Source organism: Anomaloglossus baeobatrachus, chromosome 2 (genome assembly GCF_048569485.1).
Source record: "Anomaloglossus baeobatrachus isolate aAnoBae1 chromosome 2, aAnoBae1.hap1, whole genome shotgun sequence".
NCBI lineage: Eukaryota > Metazoa > Chordata > Amphibia > Anura > Aromobatidae > Anomaloglossus > Anomaloglossus baeobatrachus.
In genome coordinates, this window is record NC_134354.1 from 83,516,048 (window position 1) to 83,539,564 (window position 23,517).

Consider the following 23,517-nt stretch of genomic DNA (forward strand, 5'->3'; position numbering starts at 1 on the left):
AGAAATACGAAATGCTGTGCACATGTTGCTTCTTTTTTCATTACAGGTTTTTGCTGCAGTTTTTCTGCAGCAAAAAGAAGCAACATGTCACTTCTTTTCTGCAGGCCCCTGCGTTTTTCCCTGAAACGCACCAAAAAGGCAGCAAAAACGCGTTTTTCATGCATTTTTCATAGAGGTACGTTTTTTTGGCAGATGGTGTGTTTTTCACTGGAGAAACAAAACTTCTCTGTGCGCACATAGCCTTAAAGGGGTGGTTCACCCATTTTTTTTATTTTCTGTATGAGTTCTACTTACCATTCTAGGCGTTTTCTCCATTGGCTTCTGTTTCCATTTCTGGCACTGAGCGGCGCTATCCTGCACGCTCAGTGCCTGTCACATGACCCCCTGGAGCTGTGGCCGCCAGTATCCTCTGACGTCCCGGCAATTCCGGGCTCTCAAACTTGTCGGGTACGTCAGAGGAGGCTGGCACCACTCAGATTGAGGGACAGGGCTGTGGGCGGTGACTACCGCACGGCACAGCCCAACATCGAGGGGAGGAGCCGAAGGACGTCAGTGTGGAGCCGGCTAAGCGTCCTGCACATGGTGAGGCACGGGGCGCCAGTGTGCAGTACAGGGGGGGTTCTTCAGCTGAAATCCCCCCCTGCACGTAAGTATCTGATCACACTCTCCACCCGCCCGCTCTGCTGCGATGTCAGGAGAGCGGCCTGTGTCGGGCAGTGTGATCATGTGCTCCTCCCAGCAGCACTACAGGACGCAGCAAGACACTGACAGGCATGTCACTGCTGTGCTCTGCCATCTGTCCTGCTGCATGGTACCAACTGTCTGCACTCTGTCACCTGCACCACAAGTCACAGAGTGGAGACAGTTAATGACAGAGCACCTCTGCCCCCCCCTCTTCTTTTCCCACTCTCTTCTCTCCCCCCCACTCTTCTCCCCCTCTCTCTTTTCCCTCGCTCTCTCTTCGCTCTCTTTTCCCTCGCTTTCTCTTCGCTCTCTTTTCCCTCGCTCTCTCTCTCTCTTTTCCCTTGCTCTCTCCTGGCATGGTCAGTACAGTACAGGGGCGAGAGGGAGTAATAAACATGGAGTCTCTACTGTGTCTGTGTATTTATTTCTAAAAAAGTATTTTTCTCTGTGTGTTGTCTTTTTTTTTTTTTAAACCCTTTATTGGAGATTCTTAATGGCCAGGTCAAACTTGGCCTGACATTAAGACTCTCGGGCTTTATACCAGCTGGTAAAACATAGCTGGTATTAACCCCTTATTACCCAGCGTGCCACCTGCCACCAGGGCCACTGGAAGAGTTGGATACAGCGCCAGTAGATGGCACTTCTATGAAAGCGCCATTTTCTGGGGCGGCTGTGGACTGCAATTCGCAGCGGGGGGCCCAGAAAGTTTGGGCACCATGCACTGCGGATTCCAATTCCCAGCTGCCTAGTTGTACCTGGCTGGACTCAAAAATTCGGCGAAGCCCACGTCATTTTTTTTTTTAATTATTTCATGAAATTCATGAAATAAAAAAAAAAAGGGCTTCTCTATATTTTTGGTTCCCAGCCGGGTACAATTCGGCAGCTGGGGGTTGGGGGCAGCCCGTAGCTGCCTGCTGTACCTGGCTAGCATACAAAAATATGGCGAAGCCCACGTCATTTTTTTAAAAAAGTTTTCAGGCAAAAAACCTTTATATAAAAAAAAAAAATGCTTCCCTGGATTTCTATTGCCAGTGAAAGTAACACCAAGCAGCGGGGGTTAGCAGCCAGTAGCTGCTTGGATTACCCTTAGCAATAGAAAATGCAGCAGGAGCCCACAAACAATGTGATTTTTTTTTTTTTTTTTTTTTTATTTTTAATGAATTTTTAAAAAAAATAATCGACATGGGATTCGCCCATCGAGCACCAGAGCATTTTACTGCTCAATTCATCCCAAGTAATCAAATGACTCCGGTGTCTGCCGATTACTTGTTCTGTGTCCCCCTGCATCCATTGCAGCGTGTACGGGCTTTGAGGTCAGCGGAGTTCAGTTCAGCACTGGAGTCAGCTGATCTGAACTCAGCTGAACTCCAGCCTGCACACACTGCGATGGATGCAGGGGGACATAGAACAAGTAAGGTCTAAGCCACACGGCGAGAAAAACAGTGCGAGTGGAGTGCGATAAAACATCGCATTCCACTCAGACCAATATTAGCCTGTGTGTCAGCAGACATGAGCGATTATTTTCTCAGCCCTAATTGGACCGAGAAAACAATCGCAGCATGCTACAACTGTAATGCAAGGCTCTCTCTTTTACCCATTCAAGTGTATGGGGTGAGAGAAAAATCGCACTGCACTTCGGGTACATCGGTGGACTACGGAGGAGAGAGGGAGAGAAATCCCTCCCACCCCTCCTCAGTGTTGGCCCACTCCTCGAGTGGCGGACCACCCCCCGCAGCTGAGGTCTGCTCGCACAGTCGGACCTCAGTCGCAGGGACACACGCATGACACTCAGCTCTGCTGAGCGTGAGCCGAGTGTAATGCGAGGGGATCGCAGTAATCCCCGTGTGGCCCCAGCCTGATCGGCCGACACTTGAGTCAGCTGATCTGAACTCAGCTGAACTCCTGTACACACAGCCCGCACACACAGCCCACACACGGTCACATGTGATCGGCAGCAGGCAGTGACTCCTGTTAAGACTATATTCACATGACCGTTCCGTTTTTGCGGGCCACAAAAAACGGTCCTTTTTTTTCACGTATGCATCCTAGTGGTATCCGTGTGACATCTGCGTGCCTTCCGTTTTTTTTGCAGACCGCAAAAAACGGAAGCAGCAAGAAAGATAAACAGATGAGTAGATATAGAGATGGATAGATATATATAGAGACAGAGGGATAGAGGGATGAATGAATGAACAGAGGGCTAGATAGATAGATAGATAGATAGATAGATAAGAAAGACATATATAATGTCATACCCCCTGCATATTCTAAGCTGGCACCCTTTCGTGACTTTCATGTGCTACTAAGGTGCTTAGTCTTGTATTTAGCCAAAAAATAAATAAATAATTAAAAAAAAATGACATGCGGTCCCCCTATCTTTTGTAGCCAGCTAGTGTAAAGCAAACGGCTGCAGCCTGCAAACCACAGCTGGCAGCTTAACCTTGGCTGGTAATCCAAAACAGAGGGCACCCCACGCTGTTATTTTAAATTAACGAAATAATTTAAAACAAAAAATACGGGGTCCCCCGAAATTGGATCACCAGCCAAGGTAAAGCGGACAGCTGTGGTCTGGTATTCTCAGACTAGGGAGGTTCACCATTATTGGACACTCCCCAGCCTAAAAATAGCAGGCTGCAGCCGCCCCAGAAGTAGCGCATCCATTAGATGTGCCAGTCCTGGTGCTTCGCGCCAGCTCATCCCGTTGCCCTGGTGCGGTGGCAAACGGGGTAATATATGGGGTTAATACCAGATGTGTAATGTCACCTGGCATCAAGCCCTGGAGTTAGTGATGTCAGGCGTGTATTAGATATCCGACATCACCAACCCAGGCAGTAATAAAAAAAAAAGACAACAAACACATTTTTATTTGAAAAAACACTCCCCAACACATTCCCTCTTTCACCAATTTATTAGAAAGAAAAACAAATCCAGGTCTGGTGTAATACAAGGGGGTCCCACGATGATCCATACCATAATCAATGTCCCAGTCAATGAAGAACAGAATGTTCCCTATTTGCTGGGAGAGCCGTGCAGTGACCTTAGCTAACATCAATAGGTCAGATCAGGTCACTGCAGGGCATGACGAGTGCTGCTATCAGGAGGTTAGCAAGGTATATTACCTGCGATGATCGCTAAACTCCTGACAGCAGCGCTGTCACCGAGTTCAATGACCGCCGCCTTCACAAACAAAGTATCGCGAGCGGCCCGTGACGTCACCACTAGTCACAGTCTCGGGTCGACAGCGAGAGGTCATGTGACAAGCGGCGGGCATAGAAGGCAGTGACGACCGCTGATGTCAGGAAGGCAGGACTTCATCACCGTAGGTAATGAACTTACTAACCTCCTGACGGTAGCGCTTGTCATCCCCGCGGCTGCTGACACTGCAGTGCGGGCCGCTGCTAACACTGCTGAGTGGGCAGCCGCGGGGCTGGGGCTGGAGCGGGACACTGACTGCACAGGCACCCAACGGCAGTCACATGGAAGTGCTTCCGTGTTGCTTCCGGGAATTTTGCGGACCCATTGACTTGTATTGAGTCACGGTTCGTTATTACGGAACAGAATAGGACATGTTCCATAATAACTGAGCGCACATACGGCATCCGATGTGGTTTTTTTTGTAGGAACGAATGCACATGGAAGTGCTACCGTGTACCATCCGATCCTACACAAAAGACATTGAAAAGATGGTCCTGTCTGTGGGGCCGCAAAAAAACAGGAACTGACCAGGACAAACGGAACGGTCATGTGAATGAGCCCCCCTGCAGCCATTGCAGCGTGTGCGGGCTGTGAGATCAGGAGTCGGCTGACTCCAGTGCCGGCTGATAAATTCTGTGTCCCGCTGCAGAAGGATCCGGTAAAATAACGGTTGCATGCGCTGCACATTTAATCCACAGGATCCGGTCATATGCGGCTTGCGGATGATACGGACGACACACAGATTAGGCAAGAGGGAAAAAAGCAATCTCATCACCCCGTCACTTTTTTTTCCCCAATTATTTTTTTCACATGTTGCGCCGGCTAATAATCATAATTTCTGTACACACACACACACACACTCACACACTCACACACTCACACACTCACACACACACACACACTCACACACACTTTCTTCCCGGGTTGTGCAGAGCTGGGAGCTGCTGCTGTCTCTGTGTGATTTCTCTCAGTGCATCCACACAGGGAAGAGGCAGGGAGGAGGCTTTGGCTGGAGAGCTGAGAGGGGTGTTACACACAGTGGGTGTGTTAGATAAGCTAGACACCGCCCTAGAGCCACAAAGAATTCTGGGACTTGTAGGAACTGAACACAGGAAGTCAGAGGAGAGATTAACCCCATCAGAGCTGGAGCCAGCAATGAGCATGTGCTGCTAGTGCACAATAAAAGGTAATTTTGCTGAAAAAACATAATAGATGTGTTGAGGGGCACATATTAGCAAGATTTATCAGAAAAAAAAAAATCAGTTTTGGTAACTGGACAACTTCTTTAAAGTGCACCAATCACCAGGATTTTCCTATATAACCTAAAGCCAGTGCTATACTGGCACTATCATGCTGATTCTTTACATACCTTTAGTTGAAAGCTAGGATGTTGTAACGTCTGCCTGGAACCATAGACTCAGACTGGCTGTATCGGACAGACTAGAGGAAAGACGCTCACAAAGCAGGACCCCGAGAACCCTGAAACTCTTTAACTGCTATACAGGGATTTGGAATTGCACAGGGTCCCGGAGATTACTACCTGTGGTAGGCTGCAGTCCGATGGGAGTAGTAGTCAGGCAGGGTCAAGCCAGGAAATGTAGAACAGGGACAAAATCAGACAGGCAAGGGCGTAATCAGAAAACCAGGCAGAGGTCAAATCCGGATTGGGTAGCGAAGTATAAAAACGGCAAGCAGGAGGGCAGTCAGAGAACAGGCAGAAGTCAAAACACAGGAATCACAATACAGAAAAGAGCAGGAAGCAGGAATTCATAACTATCTCTGGCAGTGACCTGCAGACAGGAGGGGGAATTAGAAGGGTGTGGTGTCCTCTCATTGGTGGTAGCTGAATGGCGATAACTTCAGCTGGAAGACACACACCACCTACAGTAAGCCAATGGTACTGCAGGTCCCAGGAAAACCCAGCTTAGTGGATGAGGGGAGCCTGCACCCACCAGAGCCACTGGCACCGACTCCTCTTCTATTACCAGCACTATCCACAGCGGGAACACGGCGCCGCCTAGTAATTGAAGCAGAAGTCGCAGGTGTGTACTCTGGTGGGGACGTGACAGATGTATAAGTTTTTGAAACACAAGCAAGTAAAGCTGTAAAATGAACAGTTTTTTGAATGACAGCAGCTGCATCAGCTAATAGCTAGGGTGGGTTTTCATAGTGATCCCCATCCCCATGCCTGATGTTCCTCCCGCTATCTATTGTTTATGCTAATTCCATTATAGAAGGTTGTGGCTATAAATCATGATGGCTAGAAGGACCTTGCTGATGTCATACCCATGTGACCAGAAGGGGTGGGTCCTCAGCCAACATAGCTGATACCAGGAAGTAACATTACTTTTCCCCAAATAGAAGAGATGGAGGTCCTAGCAGCAGTGCACCCCTGTCAGCTGTCGGCCTCCACCTATAACAGGTGGCTAATTTTATAATATTATTTAGAAGGCACCTTAGATCAGCACTAGCACATAAGAAATTCCTCTGCTGTAGTAAGAGATTCATCACCGTCTTTTAGGACATTACAATGGTATTCTGTATTCTTGTGGCTAGAACAACCCTGCTATTACATTTTTGATGAAAAACCCTCTCAGTTGCAGTGACCGTGGCCTGTCAGAGCCCGACTTATAATCGATGTTTTGTTCACAAGAAACAAGACAGCGTAATATAAACATCTGGAAATATCATTATATAGCTTTCATCTGCGGGAGAGCAAATATTTTGACATTTCTGTTGGACAAGGTAAGGTGTAAGCTGCCAAGAAACAGATATTACAGTCAGGAATTCAATTTGTTTGTCCCTTTTCTATCATGAGCTGAATAAACAAGTACGGAGTGTGTTAGGATCTATCTCTTCTTGTTTGCCGGTTTATATCAACTTCATATACAGACTTCCAATAAACTTACATATATTGCATGACTTATCTTCTATTAATACTGCGTTACACTCTGTATTATGGTCCAGAGCAGCAATTGGAATTCTGCTGCTTGTTAATAGAGGTTGTTCATTAGTCTCATGCAAAATTTGTGCCCTAGAATTGCTTTGTCGGCCATAAGATCAGGCGGACAATTGATCTCTCCCGAACTCTCCAAGACCCAGGATTGTTTGTTCCTTCAAGTGCTCCTCTAAGAGAGCCGCTGCCAGTCATATCTCGGCAATGGCTTAGCTTTAAAGATAACTTGTCATCATGATTATTTAAGTTAAAATAAAGGTAAGACCATAATGACGCTGTTATACTGATTCATTAGATGCCATCACTGAAGAAATCCCCAGCCTGGTAGTTACGATTTCCTAAGCTTTGCACAAATTGAGGTGTGACTATTTTCTTCCTGTTTTAAATATTACACTGCCACTGTCCTAGCCATGGGTGGTGCTTGCTTAGATTGATATCTTGGTGGTCTTCAGGAAAATGGTACCAGTTGTGGTCCACAAACAGATTTAGATCTTAGCTCAATGATGAGGCGAGATCTCAATCTGCACATGTGCCGCCACTGGCGCCACTTTCCTGAAGACGGCCACGAGCGGGAAGTTAATCTGCACGTTCTCACAGCCCGCTGCAGATTCAATCTGTACAAGTGCCACCCGCAGTTAGGACGGCACTGGCATAAACTTAAAACAGGAAGAAGATACTTTCACCAGATGTTGTGGAGGGGACAAATACTCTACCCACAATCCCCCACAACAGTCCCACCCTACAGTCACACCGCACAGTGCCGCCCTACAGTCCCGTTCCACAGTCCTGCCCTACAGTCTTGCCCCACTGTTCGCACAACAGTCCCACCCCACAGTCCCTCCCCATAGTCCAGCTCCACAGTTCTTCCTTACACTCCCATTCCACAGTCCCCCACCACAGTTTCAACCCACAGTCCTGCCACATAGTCCGGCACAACAGTCCTACCCCACAGTCCCACTCCACAGTACTGCCCTACAGTCCTGCCCAACAGTACCGCCCTACAGTCCTGCCCCACGGTCCTGCCCTACAGTCCCGCCCCACAGTCTCACCCTGCAGTGTCACCCCACAGTCCCGCCCTACAGTCATGCCCACAGGGCCACCCCAAAGTCCTACAGCACAGTTCCACCCCACAGTCCTGCCCTACAGTCCCATGCCACAGTCCCGCCCCAATGGACTGAAAGCTTAGGATGATTAAACAATGATCAGGATGTGGATTTCTTCACTGAAGGTATCTATTGAATCAGTATATGGTAACAGTTCCATTATGGCCATACGTTTATTTTATCATGCATATTCCTGATGATAGAATATCTCTAAGATAATGAGCCCCAATGCAAATTCTTCAACAGGGCCTCACTATCAAAGGGAACCTGACAGCCAATACATGCTGCCTGATCCATGGGATGAATGTATCAGACACTAGTTGTATGATTTCAGCTATGTATGTTTGACAGTGAAACACTGTGGCATTTTGGAGAAAAACATACTTTGAAAGCCACCAGGAACCAAGCAGCATGGGAGACAAGTCTGAAAGGCCGTCCCCTGCAGTTTCTCCAAAGCTGTAAGGTTCCCTCTAAGCATTTTTCTCTAATAACATATATTACAAAGCTTCTTATCTCCACATGTACTGTTGATTTGAGAAAAAACTTCGACAATATTTGCAGTAACATTTTGGCTATTTCGATGGTAAAAAAACAGGGGGGGGGGGTTGTCGCTCTGGTTTCATCCTCTTTGCGGCATAATTATTCTAGATAAAGAATTTGTGCACTGCATAATTATTTAATCAACACTTTAAATTTTGCACTCCTTCAAGTTGCTAATTATTATTTAGAATTTAATCAATTAAATTATTTTATCTCACACATCTGATTTGTACTTGATAAACAATAATAAATGTGTTGATACATTTCACATTATCTCATTAGATAAAGTATAAACGTAACAGTTGAAGTACATCACTTCCTATAATAGATTTCATTTGTAAGATATTGGATAGTAAGCAGATTGTAGTCTCTGCCGTATTTCCCTTTATTAAGGTGCGTTCACACCAGCCAATGTTCAGCACTAAATTACCGTTGATCAGCTGTTTGTTTCCTACTTGTTTCGGCTGTTTAATAGTCTCTCTATAGCGGCAGGCTGCACTTCCGATGCACCCTGAGTGATCTGTAATGATCTCTGACACCGATAGAGGAAGAATTACAGGGAGTCCCTAAAGTCTGGGCACATAGGAAACGTGTCAAGAAATTAACTTTTTACCAACATTTTACTCTTTTGGAATATTAAACAATATTTTCAATATGATTTCCATCTTTTCCGGCCACTCCCATGCCTAGCGCCACTCTACTCACCGTGCTCTTCGCTTTGCTCCAAAACCTGTCTATCACTCTGACTTGCCTTTTGCTGGTTGTGAGTCATAAGAGGGCACAGCCAAACTCTGCAGGAATTTGTACCCACCCTGTCCTGCAGAGATTTGCTTCCCCATTCTATCACCTGCTATTAGTTAATATATCAGGTGACTCCACCCTTTGCTCCTTACCCAAACACTGGTGCCTGCTAGCACCTTGTTTATGCATTCCTCGATATTCTGTCTCTCGTTACTGATCCGGCTTGTTTACCCATCCTTTCTGACTTCTCTGATCCTGACCTTGGCTACGTGAATTTAACCTATGCTGCCTGCCATGACCTTGGATTGTCTCACAACGTTTTTGTCTTCGCCCTCCTGTACCTCATACCCGCGCCTCTGACTCTCTGGTTAGCTGCTGCAGTTCCGGGGATTGCCCTGGAGTGGTATCTGATCTCTGTAGCCCAACCTATCCTCACCATCAGAGGCTCTAGTAAAGACTCGGTAGACACTTAGTCATACCCCTCCAAGGTAAGCCCAGCCTGTGGCGTAGTGGATCCACTTCAACCACTGTTGCATTACATTTTGGCTGTGAACCCCGCTGACATATTGAGACCCAGGGATCCTAAGTTAAATGTACAAGTACTGTATGAGGAGGTCCGCTTTAAGCGTGAGGACCAGCTTATGCAGGCCAGCAATGTGGTGGCAACCAGCTGCAGGGTCTGTCAGCTACAATGTCTGCTCTGCTTTCCGCTTTTACTATGTCTGTGTGACGCCCCTGGACTATCAGGTCGTCACAGGGTACTGCACGCTCTTTTCCCTTAGTGCAGTATTCAAATCCCTCATGGTTCTGGGTCCCCATCTTACAGTGCTACCTCCAACAGCAAATCAAATCCTAGGAACACCCTGCACCACACCCACCAGACACACCAGTGGGTGGCTTAAGCGGAATAGGGTCGCCCACCGAGGGGGATGGGGTCTTTTATATACGCAGCCCACTTAAATCCCAAGCATGAGCCCTGAGAGCACGCACCCACACTTAGCCACAGTGGGGAGCGGGGCCCGGCAAGTTCCAGTCTACCGGGCCACTACAGTGAATCTAAACTTTGTGTCAGTAGGCAGGTCACGGATCACCAGGCAGCACTGCAGGGGATGGGACCCAACGAGCTCACTTTGAGAGGCAGCGGCACCTAGAGACTTGGTTTACCCGGTTGTCAGCGTATGCTTATTGGCTGAGTGAGTACATGAGTGATCTCCCCGGCACGGCACCTAGTATCATCTTCCAGAGCCCCAGGGCATAGCCCTACTCGTGGAGGCTAATGATACCTTGCTGCCCTATGCAATCACCCCGGGTACTCCCAACAACGGCAGCGGCGGTACTACTAATTACCGCACACCAATGGTGGTGTCATGAACTATCATCTCCCTGTAAATATCCCCTTTTACTTTAGAGTGTGGCCCCAAGCCCCCGGGTCTGGAGAATCTCGAGCCACGAATGGACATTGCCCACGGATCTGAGCAGTTTCCTCCGCTGCTGGGGTGGCACATCTGGCAAGCCCTCCTTTGGACAGTCAGCCTCTCTAAGGGAACTACCTAATACCCCTGTTGCTGGTGAAACTGCTAAGCTCTAGCTTCTACTTCTGTCCATCTATGATGGAGACCCCAAGGAGAGCTGCGACTTCATCTGTCAGTGTCAGAACCATTTCACACTTCAAGCTAACCTTTTCTTTTTCCTTCAGACCAGACCAAGATATTGTTTATGGTCTCTCTGCTCTATGGTCAAGCCCTGGCCTTGGCAAACCCCATTTGGGACTATGGAGGTCCAGAGACCCATGATGTTGGGAGATTCCTGGAGATGTTCTGAGTGGTATTCGAGGTTGCAGGCCACACCTCATCTACTGCTTAATCTATGTTGTGTCACAGGCAGACCATGGATTCTGTGACCGACTATGCCTTATGCGTCAGTACCTTGGTGGCAGAACTGGCTTTGAATGAAGAGGCCATGGTGGCCTGTCTGATCGCATTAAACATGAGTTGGCTGTCAGAGATCTACCATTCTCGCTGACATCCCTTATACACCTGGCCACTAGGATTGATCCCCACTTCATTGAGTGAGCTCAGGAACAGGTTTCAGTGTTTCCTTGTTCCAGAAGACCACTAAGACTGGCTCCAAACTTCCAGTTCCCTTTGCATGGCGCACTGCCAGACACTGAGCTAATTCAGGTTGAGCAGGCCAAACTTTCTATGCAGGAATGACAGCGGAGGTACAGGGAGAATGTTTGTATGTTGTAGAGGCAAGGGACATTTTGTTTGCTAGTGCCCTGTCATACCAGGAAACTCCAGCATCTAGGGTTGGCTGGAGTGATGTCCCCATGGCGCTGGTTATTGACTGGTCTTCCTGTCAGGTACTTCATTGGGGACCGTATTGTGTTTCCAATTGCTTAGCCAAGGTGATGCCTAACACGCTGTCTCCTGTGCCTTTGAACCATGTGTCTCTGCCCATCCACTATCATGGCTTTGTAGATTATTCTTTGTTAAGAAGGCAGAAGTCCTGTCATGCCACAGATCTTATGATTGTCCTGTCAATCTTCTACCTGGTACTTCACCACTTTGGGCCGGGAGTATCCCCTATCTCTACCTGAAACTTGGGCTATGTCTAAATACATTCAAGAGAATTTAGGAATTCATCTGTAGGTCCAGCCAAGGGATTCATCTGTAGATCCTCTTCTCTTGCCGGTACCAGATTCTTCTTCGTGACTAAGGGGTACTTTGCACATTGCAACATCACTACTGCGATCTCGTCGGGGTCAAATCGAAAGTGACGCACATCCGGCGCCGGTAACGACGTCGCAACGTGTAAAGCCTAGAAGCACCGATAAACAATCGCAAAAGCGTCAAAAATCGGTGATCTGTGTAGTGTCGGTCATTTCCATAATTTCGCTGCAGCGACAGGTACGATGTTGTTCCTCGTTCCTGCGGCAGCACACATCGCTGTGTATGAAGCCGCAGGAGCGAGGAACATCTCCTTACCTGCGTCCCGCCTGCAATGAGCAAGGAAGGAGGTGGGCGGGATGTTTACGTCACGCTCATCTCCGCCCCTCTGCTTCTATTGGCGGCCTGCTGTGTGAAGGAAGGAGACGGGTTACCGGCCAGAGCGACGTCGCAGGGCAGGTAAGTGCGTGTGAAGCTGCCGTAGCGATAATGTTCGCTACGGCAGCTATCACAAGAGATCGCATCTGAGACGGGGCCGGGGACTATCGCGCTCAGCATCACTACAATCGGCTAGCAATGTCGCAGCGTGCAAATTACCCCTAAGAAAGATGGTTTCTAACACCCCTGTTTACAATACTGAGGTCTTAACAAAATCACTATAAAGAACAAGTACCCCCTGCCGGTGATTTCTAAACTATTTGACAAGATTTGTGGAACTACGATTTTCACAAAATTCGATCTGCGAGGGGCTTACAACTACGGGGAAATAGAAAGCATCCTTAAATACCGGTGACGGTCACTACAAATATCTTGTCATGCCTTTTGGTTTGTGTAATGCACCCGCAGTGTTTCAGGAGTTTGTTAATGACATCTTTCGGGATCATTTTTTTGCAAGGAGATGATGCAGAAATGTCTTCACCCAAAAACTCACTGTGCCCACAATCTTCTACCCATGGCAGCTATAGTTTTTATGTTGATCTGTGAGGTGTGGTGTCCTAGATTCCCCGGTGGAAATCTTGCTATTTTCTTGATGCGGTTGTAAAAGTTTACCCCTGTTGTTTTGTAACTTCCTTCCTTCTCTTGTGTTTCCTCTTGAATCCCTTTTTATCTTTACCTATGTGTGTGTGCGCTGTGTGACATAGTTTTGGTTTTTCCCTTGTCTGTCTATATCTGTGACTTTGACTACACTCCGTTCCTGTCCCCCCTGGTAGGAGGAGGAGGGGGAAACAGATCAGGACTGGTCAGGATCAAAGCCAGGAAGGAGACTCAGGCATCCCCTCAATTAGGAGTATCCCTGAAAATAAGGATAGCAAAGAGACCCCTAGCCTGAGGGACAGCTTAGAGGCCGCTCTTCCCTGCTATCCCAGAGTAATCTTGGCACTGTCCTCAAACTATGTGTTCATTGCTGTATGCATCCTGTGGCATCAGAAAGCGAGCGGCGGCAGATGATGCACACAGGTATGGCCTCTGTTCCACTGTTTTCAACCCTTCTGCTGTCTCAGTCCTTAGGCCAGATTGGAAGAGCGAAAGGGCTGGATGTGGCCAGATATATAATGGGTAACAATTTGCTCAGCCCTCATGTACATGCACCATAAAAATATGACCTTCCTGCAGTCCACCCAGCGATTAAATGCTCATTAAGCCAGGTGGGCACTCTTCTTTGCTCATTTTAACTTTGAGTTACACTTCTATCCCGTGGAGAAGAAAGTCGAAGCAGATGCCCTTTCTTGATCCTTTGATGTGCCCAATTCCATAGAGGATCCTCAGCACATCATTGACCCAGCCAGGATTATTGAAGCAGCCCCTGTTTTGTTTATAGACATTCCACTGGGCAAAATCTTTTTCCCCACTGCTCAAAGAGCAAATGTGGGGTGTGTGACAGACAGACAGTCATATGGTTTCTGGCTATAGAAGGTCACCGTGTTTGGCTGCGCAAAATGCTCCCTGACTTTCTATTCTTCCTGATGTCAGTATTTATTGTAATAGGTAGCTTTCCTGCTAAATTTTCATCTGGACCCAGCAGGAGCTTGCCTTCCATCCAGCTCTGATCATCAGTATTCTCTTGGTGCTTAAATACTCCCTTCTTCCCTGAACTGGTGCTGGTGATACTATTCAGTTCATTCTAGCTATAGTTGCAAGCAGGTGGCTTGCTCTCATCTGTAGTATCGTTGCTGAAACTTGCTGAACTCCTGCCTGTCATCTGTGGATAAGTAGTTCATGCTTTTTCCCCCATGTGCCCCCCTTGTGCCTTCCTATAGTGTTTAGTGGGGTTGATGATGAGCTCATCCCACCTGTTCCCTATTTAGGGTATTTCCCTATTTTACTTGCCACCCCAAAAAGGTATGCGGTTCATTTTTTAAAAATTTTTCTTGTCCACTTCCTCATCCTCCTTTACTATATCCACAGAGTCATAATGCGGCACTTGATCTTAAATTTTAGAGGGCCAGTTGGCGGGCCTCAATCAATTTTTAGTGGGCAAACAGCTAGCCCTCACTCATAATTTTAAAGGGCCACCAGCCTGTCTTCACTCATAATTTTTAGAGGGTCAGCAGCTGGCCCGTACTTATAAATTTTAGAAGGCCAGTAGCCGGTTGTCTCTGATAATTTTTAGGGGGCCAGCAGCTGTATCACACTTGTAATTTTTAGAGGGCCAGCAGCAGGCCCTCAATATTTGTTCCCCCAGCCCCCACCATTATTTCACCCGTGTCTTCACCAACGCAGTTACTGGGAAGGTCTACTTAACCACCGATACGTGCACAAGTGCTTGTGGACAGGGACGCTGTATTTCATTGATGGCATATTGGGTGAACCTTCTGGAGGCTGAGACAGAGTTGGACCCTGGCCGACGTCCTTAACTTAGTAGTGCAGGGTATTCTGACAAAGAGGAAAAGTTTATGAAGATGTTGAAGGAGTACCAAGCCGACCATACTAGAGTCCTCTGTGATTCCTCTGTGCTGTTCAACCATTGGATATCTAAGCTTGATATGTGGCATGAATTGTGTCCTCTCTGCCCTGTCGCTAGTGTTTTGTCACTTTTTATTGCCGCCGGGGACATAATAACTGATCAACTGAAAATGCTGATAGACTGACTTTTCTCAAAATGAACAAGGCCTGGATTGGTTCCTACTATTCAACCCCAGAAGATGACAGTAGTGCAATATAAAGCCAAATCAAATGTTCCTTTTATTCCTGTTGTATTTCCATGCACCTCTTTCCCACCCCAAAATGGGTATACAGTTCATGTTTTTTGTTTTTTTTCTGGTCATCCTCCTACACCATAGCAACAGGATTATCATGCGGCCATTGCTCCAAATTTTTTGAGGGCCATCAGCCAGGCCTTACTCATAATTTTTAGAGTACCAGCAGCTGACCCGTACTCATAATTTTTAGAGTGCAAGCAGACAACCCGTACTCCTAATGTTTAGATGGAAAGAAGCAAGATCGCTCTCATAATTTTTAGGGAGCCAGCAGCTGACCATCACTTAGAAATTTTGGAGAGCCAGCAGGCAGGCTTTACTCAATTTTTAGAGCGCCAGCAGCCATCACTAAACTGACAAACTTTAAGAAATCAAGATGGTGAGTACGTATGATGCCATATTTAGAGAAACCATCCTTCTATGTCTATTTAAATGCTCCCTGCTTTCGTTTTTTCCAATCCTTCTTCCAAGAGCCATTTGAGGTATGTGGGTGTTTTTAATGAGTCTATTTAAAAAAGATTTAGGCTATGTGCGCATGCTGAGTACTTGTTGTAGAAGTTTTTTGCACCAAATCTGCATCTTTTAGCAGAAAAACGCACCAAAAACAGGATGCCTTTTTTGCTGTGCGTTTTTAATAATAAAGTCAATGGGTTGACCTGCAGGACACTTCATTATGGAAAGCAGACATCCCCAAACCAGAGAAGACAGAAGACCCCGTGATCATGCTCACCAGACGTCGAACAGGACACTGTGGAACGTATCGAGGATCTGTGGTGGAATGCACACACATGCATCCAGTAATACCATACTGCCCTGGGGATCTGGAACATAGAGGAACGCAAGGACCTGCAGTGGAACACATTGAGGACCTGCGGGGGAACTCATTGATGCGTTCCACCATAGGTTCTTGCATTCCAGTGTCCCAGGTCCCCCTGCCGGCCAAAAGCAGTATGGTATCACCGGATGTTTGTGTGTGTGATGTTACTGTGATCTGATGTGTGTGTGTGTGTGTGAGTGCCAGCTAGAAGCAGTGGAGGACCGCTATGGAGCACAAAAAGACCAGCAGTGAGCACCCGCTTTGGATCGCAGGTGGACCTGGGAGAGATGCAGCTGTCTGGGGTCTGGTGAGTATTATTCTTCTGGGGGTGTCTGCTTTTTTTGGGTGGTAAACGTCCCGCAACCACATTTCCCCAAAGATAAGCCCTACCGCGAAAATAAGCACAAAAAGAAATATAAGACAGTGTCTTATTTTTGGGGAAACACGGTAATATCATACAGCACATAATTCTTAAACAACAAAGTGTCTCATATGGTAGCATCTCTACATTCCGAGGCATATCTCTGCAAGAAACTGCCAAGAAAAACGGTAAATAGATTTTAATATCTCTATTATAGTATTAGGAAGCTGCAGTAAAGACCACACAGCGTGTGCAGCACTTCTCCCTTTGAATACTTTGGATGCAGATCCCCTTGATTATCACTTAGTAGTCTGGAATCGAAGCGTTGACATGACAAGGTTCCTTTATCACCTTGAATTGTTCTGTGCATGAATGGAATTGAAAAAGAGTTATTACAGTACATGGGTGTACATAATAACAGCTAGTGGCGGCATCTGCTGAAATATTGCGGCTTTAGGGAACAAATAAGAGCATCACAGTCATTTTAATAGACTGGCAAATGCTGATGTTAGCTAAAGGACCACAGGAAATAGAGACTTCAGAATTTCCCAACAATGTAAGTTAAAAGAGTTCTCGACCTCTTGGAATATTTTTTTTTTTATTACTTGCATGCATTTGGAGCTACAAAAATCATTTTTTGAAATTCATTTGTATAATTTTTTTTTATAAAATTACCATTTGGCATTTATAGCCTTTTTGTTTCACATTGAATTTAATGAGTTCTGCAGCCATAAATCAGAAGGGCTAAAAAAAAGTCAGATTAAAGAGCTAGAAACTCTCCCATTGGGCCGTCAGGTAGAGCTCCCTGACAAATTCTCAGTTAATTCATAAAACAACAGAAGGCAGTCGGGACTTTGCTGTAGAGCAATCTTCCCCAAATCCAGTCCTGAAGTGCCCCCAACACTGCATATTTCAGGATTTCCTTAGTATTACACAGGTGATGATTTAATTACCAGCATAGATGATAATTCCATAACTTGTGTAATACTAAGGAAATCCTGAAAACATGCAATGTTGGTGGCTCCTGAGAACTAGAGTTGGGAAACACTGATGTAGAAAGGTCTTCAGTTCACAGGCCCCAAAATAGTCATAATTTGGTGGCAGTACTGCTGATGAAGTTGGGGATTGCTTTGGAATGAAGCCGGAGGTGAAAACCAAGAATAAGACAAGTACTACACAAACAAATTAAAGGACAAGACAGTTGTTTAGTCAGGCAAAAGATCGGGTTCAGATTCTGGAATTGGTAGTAAATGGCAATAGGAACACACATGATATGATTAGGAGTCAGGAAAAGGAAATCACCTTAATCACTAGGTCACTGTCATAACTCAACTCTGAGGCTCAAACCGGTGACTTCTAGTTGGTTTGACTACAGTCTGTTTTGTTTTGGTCCAACGTCTCGTAGTTCTCTTAACTTTCCTTTACCTCAACTTTCTGTTTTATTTTTATTCAGGTGTATGCACCTCCTTGTTTTGTTTGACCTATCATATCTTGGGATGTTCTATATATACTTGCCATGCTCATTCCTCAGGACTGGCTATTTTCAAAGGTTGATGGATATTTGGCATCCCAGCTCCTCGGTTTAGGATATCTTGCTGAATTATTGCTTTTGCTTTTCTCTGCAGTTTGTTTGTGTGTTTTCCTTTCTAGCATTCTCTCATTGTTTCATTTAGGATTGGGAAGTATTCCATTTATTCTGTAAGTCTTTTTGGTTTTTTTTTCAGTTTCTTTCATCTTCCCCGCACAACTGAGTGAACATGTATTTAGCCCTGTGTCTCACCTTCTTGTTTTGTACATTTCTTTTATGTTTATTCATGTTTTAAGTCACACTTGGGTTATAGTTTAGGGTGAAGTTAAGGACACTCAGGGTCAGCCTATGTTGAGTGGGGGCACCATTGGGTACCTTTAGGGTGTCAACTTGCGCGGTCAGGCAGGGAAAAAACAGGGCTAGTCTGTATAGTTGTGGTAACATCTCCCCTTGTTTGTTTATCCACGTGTGAGTGGAAGGGCTCAGTCATAGCAGTCACAGGCTGAAACCTAAAGTCTCCAAAACCCAACATTATTTTTTTTGGTGCCAGTTGTCGATCTCACCTCAGTACCGACAATGAAAATAGAAAAATATAGGATCCCTATGGAGTGGCATTGGCATTCAGTTGCTTAGCAGTGGTGTGGGTAGCATTTAGTAGAGCACAGTTGACCACTTTGGTTTCTACCAGAGCACGGGCTTCTATCATTGAGAGCAGACACCACTCCACGGGCTCGTCACATTTAGTAGGTTCGCAGAGACCATTTATTAGGGGGAAGTTGACCGCTCCACAATAAATCCTTGTAATTAAATCATTCCTATGTAATTAATATTGTGGAATAGTGATCATCTTCCTGAAAGTAAATCTTTTTCCCCAAAATAAAACATCGTCGTGGAGCATTAATACTTTGTAAAGACAATGGATACAGGACATCAAAAATTGTCAAAATTGTGGGATTGTATCTCTGAGACGTGATTGCTCTTGAATACTGCGCTACATCAGTATTATCCTTTTTGGCACAGGCGGTACTCGATTTGCGCTTCACTTCTTTGATTGCAGCTTACTGTAAGAAGGAAACACCTGTTGCACGGAGCTTTTGATGTTCCATCTCTGTAGTATTGGCTTTATTTGTGTTGCTTGCCTTGGCTAGCTTTCACTTGCAAAATAGATGAGATGTTAAAAAGAGACATGAATTTTTAACACATTTTAAATTAAATCATTAGATTTCTCGAGCTAAATGCAATTTTATAAGGGTCTGAAGTAAGTGCTCTTGGCAGTGCTTGCAATGTCCCTGTAGGGGGCTGATTACTAACTAAGACTTGATTATTGGAGGAATGATTGCTTCATAGACTACTACTGGGAAATCAAAGTATGTGCCGAAACAAAAGAGCTTGAAGGTGGGATGTCACCCAGATTGTATTAATTTGTTACATTCTCTATTGTTTATTTTTGGCTTACAGAACCACCTTCAGCTCCAAGAAATGTCAATTTTAACTTGAATGAAACAGCCCTCTATCTGGAGTGGAGTCCACCGTTTGACACCGGAGGCAGAAAGGACCTCATCTACAATGTTATTTGCAAGAAATGCGGGTCAGACCCCAGCAAATGTGAACTTTGTGGTGGGGGAATTCGATTTGTACCTCGACATTCAGGATTGGTTAACTCCTCGGTCACTATCCTGGACTTTTTATCTCACGTCAACTATACTTTTGATATTGAGTCAATCAATGGAGTCTCCGAACTCAGCCTATCTCCAAGGCAATATACCTCCATCACCATCACGACTGATCAAGAAGGTAAGTTTGACTATTTTTGGTAAATGTCTTGAATTGAAAGTAAAATATAGTATAAGAATCATTTTTGACCATGGTAATTGAAATTTATATTAAGACCACTGATGTCTAAGACATCAAATTTTCATCACATAGATGTATAATTTACTAATTTACTGTTTGATTAATCATCTCTTTCTCCATGGAGGTCTTTCTGTTTGTTCTTTTAAAGTGGTATTCTCAATTTAACAAGCTAGCCCCTATTCATATGATATGGGATAACATTTCAATTGCTGGAGGTCCAACAGCCGGACTCCAACGATCCTGAGAACTGAGAATCTGAAGAACCCTGTGTGAATAGGACCATGGTTGATCATGTGCACATTGCTCCATTCATTCTTAATGGGACTGTTGGAGATAGTTACGTGTTGTGCTGGTCTTTGGCACTCCCAGAAGAATGAACGGAGTGGTAGCGCACAGGATCGACCGTCACATCATTTGGAGGTCAAAAAATCTCCAAGCCTCGCAACGCACATACCCATGTCTTCCATGGAAACATAGACTATTGTGATTATGTGTAAATCAGTCATTTCTTTTTGTTATTCACAATATATTCTCAAAGACTGTGTACTGAGAAATAGGGTCGGAATCTGAAATTTCATCTATTGTTAAACAGTCAATAATTTCATATGATAATTTTACAGTCTATGATGAATAGTCAGATAACTGAAACCTGAAAATTATTATTCTAAAGTTAGGGTTTGTTCTAGACTGCAGAACCCACAGGTCATACACTTAGGGCGTCATTCAAGTATTGCATTTTCGACAGTTTTGTGGCATGAATGACTATTTGACCCTTTCAAAAGTTGTCTTTTGTTTTTAGCTACTTTTCTAACTTTTAGCTAAATTAGGCTTTTCCAGATATTTTATAATGATTCATCCAATGTGACTTTTTTCCAAAAGTTGCCACAGATTTACTCCAGTCCCCAGTGTAGACTGATTTTGGGTATGCTGATTTTTGGTACAATTTTATGCTATTTTACTAAATATTTGCCCTTTTTGTGCTAAATGTGTGCTCTTTTTCTTTTAATTATTAGAAAATGGGAAAAAGATAGAAGATAAAAAGAGCATTTTTTTAATTAATGCTAAATTCATGAAAAGTGTGCCTTTTCACTGGTGTGAAAAAGTGTTTGCCCCCTTACTGATTTCTTATTCTTTGCATGTTTGTCACACTTAATTGTTCCATATCACCAAACACATTAAAATATTAGACAAAGATAACTCAGGTAAACACAAAATGCAGTTTATAAATGAAGGTCTTCATTATTAAGGGAAACATTAATCCAAACCTACAGGGCCCTGTGTGAAAAGTGAATTCCCTCCACTCCCTCCAAATAAAACATAAATTAACTGTGGTTTATCACATCTTTGGGAAGTTGAGTTCAATTTCCATATCCACACCCAAGCCTGATTACTGCCACACCTGCTCTAAATCAAGATATCACTTAAATAAGACCTGCCTGACAAAGTGAAGTAGCCCAAAAGATCCTCAAAAGCTAAAGATCATGCCGCAATACAAAGAAATTCAGGAACAAATGAGGAACAAAGTAATTGAGATCTATCAGTTTGGAAAAGGTTATAAATCCTTTTCTAAAGCTTTGGGACTCCAGTGAACCAAAATAAGAGCAATTATCCTGACCCTAATTTGATGGACATACTGTGCCATGACCTTAAAAAGGAGATTCATGCTCAGAAACACTCCAATGTGGCTGAGTTTCAACAATTCTGCAAAGATGAGTGGGCCAAAATTTCTCAAGAGCATTGTAAAAGAGCTGTTGCCAGTTATCGCAGACGCTTGATTGCAGTTGTTGCTGAAAAGGGTGACCCAACCAGTTATTAGGTTTAGAGGGCAATAACTTTTTCACACAGGGCCCTGTAGGTTTGGATTTTCTTTTCCCTTAATAATAAAGACCTTAATTTATAAACTGCATTTTGTGATTACTTGTGTTATCTTTGTCTAATATATAAATTTGTTTGGTGATCTGAAACATTTAAGTGTGACAAACATGCAAAAGAATAAGAAAGCAGGAAGGAGGCAAACATTTATCATACCACTGTATGAACGAGTGTCCTAACGAATGCTTGTTCTCGATTATCGGTAGGAGTAAATGGGCTGTAGCCATATCAGTGTGTAGAATATATGGCACTAAGCACACCATACTGCAGTGTGTCCTCGATAATGAAGCGCCGTTGGGTATCACAAGTAATTAACTACACAATGGGCAGCAGTTCTAAGGCCAAGTCATTCCTTATCAAATAGCTGCACTTCAGGAGGAGTCCTGTGAGCTGGAGTTTTGCCAACTAATGATAGGTCAATTATCCAGAAGGCACGATGAAATTGCAGTAAGGGAAACCTCAATTTAGGAACGAAAAAGAGAAAGGAGACAAAAGAAAATAGTTTTATATAAGCAAAAAAATCTTCAACAAACAGATCAGAAGTTGATATATTTGAGTTTCTTGATTCTGATTTGTCCAAAGGTTGTGAAGCTTAAATTTGTCACTATGTTTTTTGCTACACACAGCATGATGTACTGACAGAGACCATGATCAGTGATGTGTAACTTACTGGTCTAAAATCACTGTTTTATCTGCTGCAGATCTACCAGTTCTCTAAATTTTGAGCTGTGTATAACCCCGCCCACACCACTGATTGGCAGCTTTCTGCCTATGCAGAGTGCATACAAAAAAAGTTGCCAATCAGTGGGGGGGGGGCAAAGTTATACAAAGCTCATGAATATGAAAATTATATGCCACTATGTTTACTAGTCTTCTATTGATAATCTCCTGTTGATAAAATGATTTGATCAAAGCAACAGCAAAAACCCAGTAAGTGACACATCATTGGAATCAGGGTCTCTGCCCCTACATTATGCTGTTGTCATATTAAGTGTTAAAAACCTTGTGATTGATTCCCTATAAAAATAAGGTGGGTGTCCAATACTTTACTATTCACATTTCTTGGCATCGTACATGCACAGAATTTCTTTAGCAGTTTCTGCAATAGCGTTACCTAGGGTTCCTGTATTATTTAATATTCAGTGTGCGCCAGCTGTGAATTTATGGTCTGTGCCAGTGTTCTCTATTGGAATAAATCTTATTTGCATCACATAAGAAGCTATCACATCAGATGTTGACTGTGCTGCTAATAACTATTCAAAGTAAACTTTCAGTTAATAATTGTAATTGGGATGAGTAGACATGCTGCAGTACCTTCTTACACAGTGCCTTGCAAAAGTATCGAACCCCCTATAAAAATCTGTAGACTCATCTGCATTACATATGACACCTGCACTAATTGTTTTGTGGATGGAATTATTTTGCAAGGTTTTAGCATTGAATACAATGAATTGTAACTTTGAAAGTCTACATTGGGCTCCAGATCTCATTAAGTACATTACATCAATATGTATAAACCAAAACTAGGAAGCAGTCCAAAAACAAAACAATGGACATATTTCCATTATATTTACTATCTATAGGTTCCTCTCCAGTTTTTGGCTTAGGCTTTGTTTACACGTATTTTGGCAACCACGTGCCTGAGAAGTCACTACTTTTCTCTGTCACCTGCTACACTGTCAATACTTTTGAGCAGCTGTAAGAGGATGGACTGTGGTGGTCGTGATCCTTCCCCTGAAGACACCAATCGCGTCAATGTCTTGTAATATGAAAAATGTTTTGAGTCTTTTGTAAATATTGTGAATTGTGTTATGATATGTAATAATGTAATGTATATGATTTAGTAGTATTGGTAATTTGTCAGTTAATATAATGTAGGTAAAGGGTAAAGTCTGCCCAGCAATAGGATGCAGGGGTATCATGGATACCTAAGGTCCTACTATTCCCTGAACATGATGAGCATGAGGTAAGTGACATAATGAATCAGGAGAACTATACTA

The 23,517-nt window shown here is 44.3% G+C and overlaps 1 protein-coding gene across 2 annotated transcripts in view; it reads left to right on the forward strand.

The window, feature by feature from the left end:
• Positions 1-23,517, forward strand: part of EPHA6 (EPH receptor A6) — a 1,356,729-nt gene that overhangs the window by 678,023 nt on the left and 655,189 nt on the right. For both annotated transcript variants that reach the window (XM_075335125.1, XM_075335126.1), the window contains exon 5: positions 19,250-19,585. In XM_075335125.1, the coding sequence (XP_075191240.1) occupies positions 19,250-19,585 (336 nt within the window). The remainder of the gene's footprint in view (positions 1-19,249; positions 19,586-23,517) is intronic.